We start from the raw sequence: 3,045 nt of genomic DNA on the forward strand, positions 1-3,045 counted from the left end.
AATTTCCATTGAATTCATTGATAAAGGAGCTAGTAATTCATTGTGCCTACCAAGTGTTTGTTCAATTGCCCCAATCAAGTCCCTGTGACTTAAAGCCAAGAAATGATAGTAATTCATGCATGTCATTGGCCAATCACATGATTATGAAGTATCTCTCACAGTTTTGATATTTATATCAAAGAGATACTTGCCACAGGTCACAGGTCACATAACTGTCATTTCCTTCCTTTAACTCATGATATGATACCCTTTACATTGATTTGAGATTTTTGATTTATTCTTTATCGCCATTTCAATAGCCATGTTCTAAGCCCAAGCTATGTATATGTAATTGCTATGTATAGCTTCTTACTTACTGAGTTTTATTCTCATTCCAGTTATGTCATGTGATGCAGGTGATAAAAAGGACTGAAATGGATTGTCCGAGGCGGGGGAAGTCATATAAGAGGCCAAGTGAAAGACTTTTTGGTTTTGTCATTTTGAATTTTGGTGGAATGAACATATTTAAAGTTTTAAAATTTCATGTATTTGGCTAATTGAATGATGGGGAAAATTTTATGTTGGCTTTTGGTTATGTGTTGAAGGATATGATTGTGAATGGTTATGTATATTAGTGCGTAAAATAGTTATGATGTAAATGATATATTGTTCTTTCCCTTTTAAATGCAAATGCTTCCGCGTATGTCATTTATTTTAAATGTTATTGTAATGGGAGTAGGGTTGTTTCAGTCGGAGTCACCTTCCGACTCTAACCCAGGTAATGAAATTACTTCGATGGAGGATATTATATTGAATACTGATGAGTTGGATCAAAACCTTGGAGGTGTAGATGTTGTTGCGCCTATTTCTGAAGTAATGTTGGCCTGTTCTGAGCATCTTAGTATCAAGAAACACAATGTCAGTCTGGAATCAGGGAACAAACCTATACCTCCTCAACAGATATTAATGGGTGATCTTATGGGATATTCAGAGGTTAACTCGATCAAATTGGAGAAGAAGAAAGAGCAACTTACTGAAAAAGTGTTATCGGTTGTACAAAATAAGGGAAAAAAACAATGGAAACGTCTAGCTCGGGGTGAGAAACCTAACCTCAAGAGCCGAGAAACAAAAGTTTCGGAAGAAGGGGTTGGTAAAAGATTAAGGGAGCAGGTTGATCAGATTAGTGAAGGTTGCAAAAAATTCAAACAAGACCAGGGACCTTGTGTTACATGTGATGCCGAATCGGCAGACGCTGCGATGCAGCTTCGCCGAATATTATGAATTGTTTCGTTTGGAATGCTCGTGGGCTTGGTAACCCACGAGCATTCCGAGAGCTCAGGCGCCTGGTAGACAAAAGTAACCCCTCGATGATGTTTATTTGTGAAACTAAATTATATAAATCACAATATGCTTCTTGGAGATCTTACATCCAATTTAAAGGGATATTCTCTGTGGAGTGCGAAGGGCGTAAAGGTGGTTTGGTTATGCTTTGGAAAGACATGTATGATATTAAGATTTGCTCGTTTTCTTCTGGCCACATTGACTGCATTGTATCGGCTGAGCAGAAATTTTGGAGATTCACTGGTTTCTCTGGCAACCCGGTAACTTCGTTAAGATATACCTCTTGGCAACTCCTTTTCAAATTGTATCAGATTCCTGAACTCCAACAGTTACCATGGCTTGTGGGTGGAGATTTCAATGAAATTATTTTCAACAGTGAGAAATATGGATGTTCTTTGCGTCCTCAATCTCAAATGACAGCTTTTAATGACACCATTAATGGTTGTTTGTTGTCTGATTTGAAATTCTAAGGTGATAAATTTACTTGGTGCAGTAAACAGCATAATGGAGAACATATTTTTGAAAGGCTGGACAGGTTTCTTGGCAATGCTGAGTGGCAGATGCTATTCCCTCTAGCAGAAGTAACTCATCTTGATTTCTATAGTTCAGATCATAGACTCATTTCAATTTCCATGAAGATGGGGTGTGAGGCAGAATTCAGGAAAAGACCTTCGAGATTTACGTTCGAACATAAATGGATGTTGGAGGAAGATTTCCAATCGGTTATGGATCAATGGAAGAATAATGTCAATTTTATGGAGCTACCTAGTAAATTAAATCAGTTCAGCGGTATCCTTAAGTCTTGGGCTGGTTCTAGGTTCTCCGACTTTCCTAGGAAAATTGAGCTTCTTCGCAAAGAGATAAACGAATTATTGACTCCATCTCAAGCAAAAAACAATTCTGTCAGATTAGTTTTTTTGGAGCATGAACTTGAAAAACTTTTGATCCAGGAAGAGATGCACTGGAACCAAAGGGCTCGAACTAACTGGATGGCTCATGGTGATGGTAATACTAAATTCTTTCACTCATTCGCTTCTGAGAGGAAACGCTCCAACCTTATCAAAGGACTTGTGGATGATAGTGGTAGGTGGTGGTATAAAGAAAGTGACATTGCAGATATCTTTGTAAAGTAATATGCCAATCTTTTCAAATCTACTACTCCATCAGATATTGAGATCGAGGCAACAATTTCAAACATTCTTCCGACAGTAGACGCAGCTATGAATGATATTCTTATTGCTCCATATACAGAAAAAGAAATTCGAAAGGCATTGTTTGGTATGCATCCATCTAAAGCACCTGGTCCGGATGGATTTACAGCACTCTTCTTCCAGAAAAATTGGGATACAGTGGGTATTGAAGTCACTTCGGCGATCCTCAAAATTCTAAATGATAATGGTGATTTATTGGGTTGGAACTCGACCATCATAGTTCAAATTGCTAAAATTGCTGATCCAGGTACGCCCAAAGACTTTCGCCCCATTAGTTTATTTAACACTTGTTACAAAATTATTTCTCGAGTGATCACAAACACGTTGAGACCAATTCTGGCAGTCGCGATCGATCAACACCAAAGTGCTTTTGTGTCTAGTCGTCTAATTACCGACAACGTTATCGTAGGATTTGAATGTATGCACTGGATTCGTAACAACAAGAAATCTAAGACGGGGTTCGGGGCTCTCAAATTAGACATGAGCAAATCATACGATAGAGTGGAGTGGAAAT

General features: G+C 38.2%; 1 protein-coding gene across 1 annotated transcript; it reads left to right on the forward strand.

The window, feature by feature from the left end:
• The first annotated feature begins 1,256 nt into the window (after positions 1 to 1,256).
• On the forward strand, positions 1,257 to 2,453 carry LOC140821666 (uncharacterized). The gene is made up of 3 exons (XM_073182203.1): positions 1,257 to 1,580; positions 1,632 to 1,771; positions 1,814 to 2,453. Exons 1-3 carry the CDS (start codon positions 1,257 to 1,259, stop codon positions 2,451 to 2,453), a joined length of 1,104 nt encoding a protein of 367 aa, XP_073038304.1.
• Positions 2,454 to 3,045: the final 592 nt, after the last annotated feature.

The sequence above is a fragment of the Primulina eburnea genome, unplaced genomic scaffold (assembly GCF_022965805.1).
Source record: "Primulina eburnea isolate SZY01 unplaced genomic scaffold, ASM2296580v1 ctg709, whole genome shotgun sequence".
In the NCBI taxonomy this organism is placed as follows: Eukaryota; Viridiplantae; Streptophyta; class Magnoliopsida; order Lamiales; family Gesneriaceae; genus Primulina; species Primulina eburnea.

Coding starts and splice junctions, on each gene's coding strand:
- LOC140821666 (XM_073182203.1), top strand. CDS start 1,257: ATGAATTGTTTCGTTTGGAATGCTCGTGGGCTTGGTAACCCACGAGCA. Junction 1,581..1,631: donor CTGGTTTCTCTGGCAACCCG/GTAACTTCGTTA, acceptor AAATTGTATCAG/ATTCCTGAACTCCAACAGTT. Junction 1,772..1,813: donor ACCATTAATGGTTGTTTGTT/GTCTGATTTGAA, acceptor TACTTGGTGCAG/TAAACAGCATAATGGAGAAC.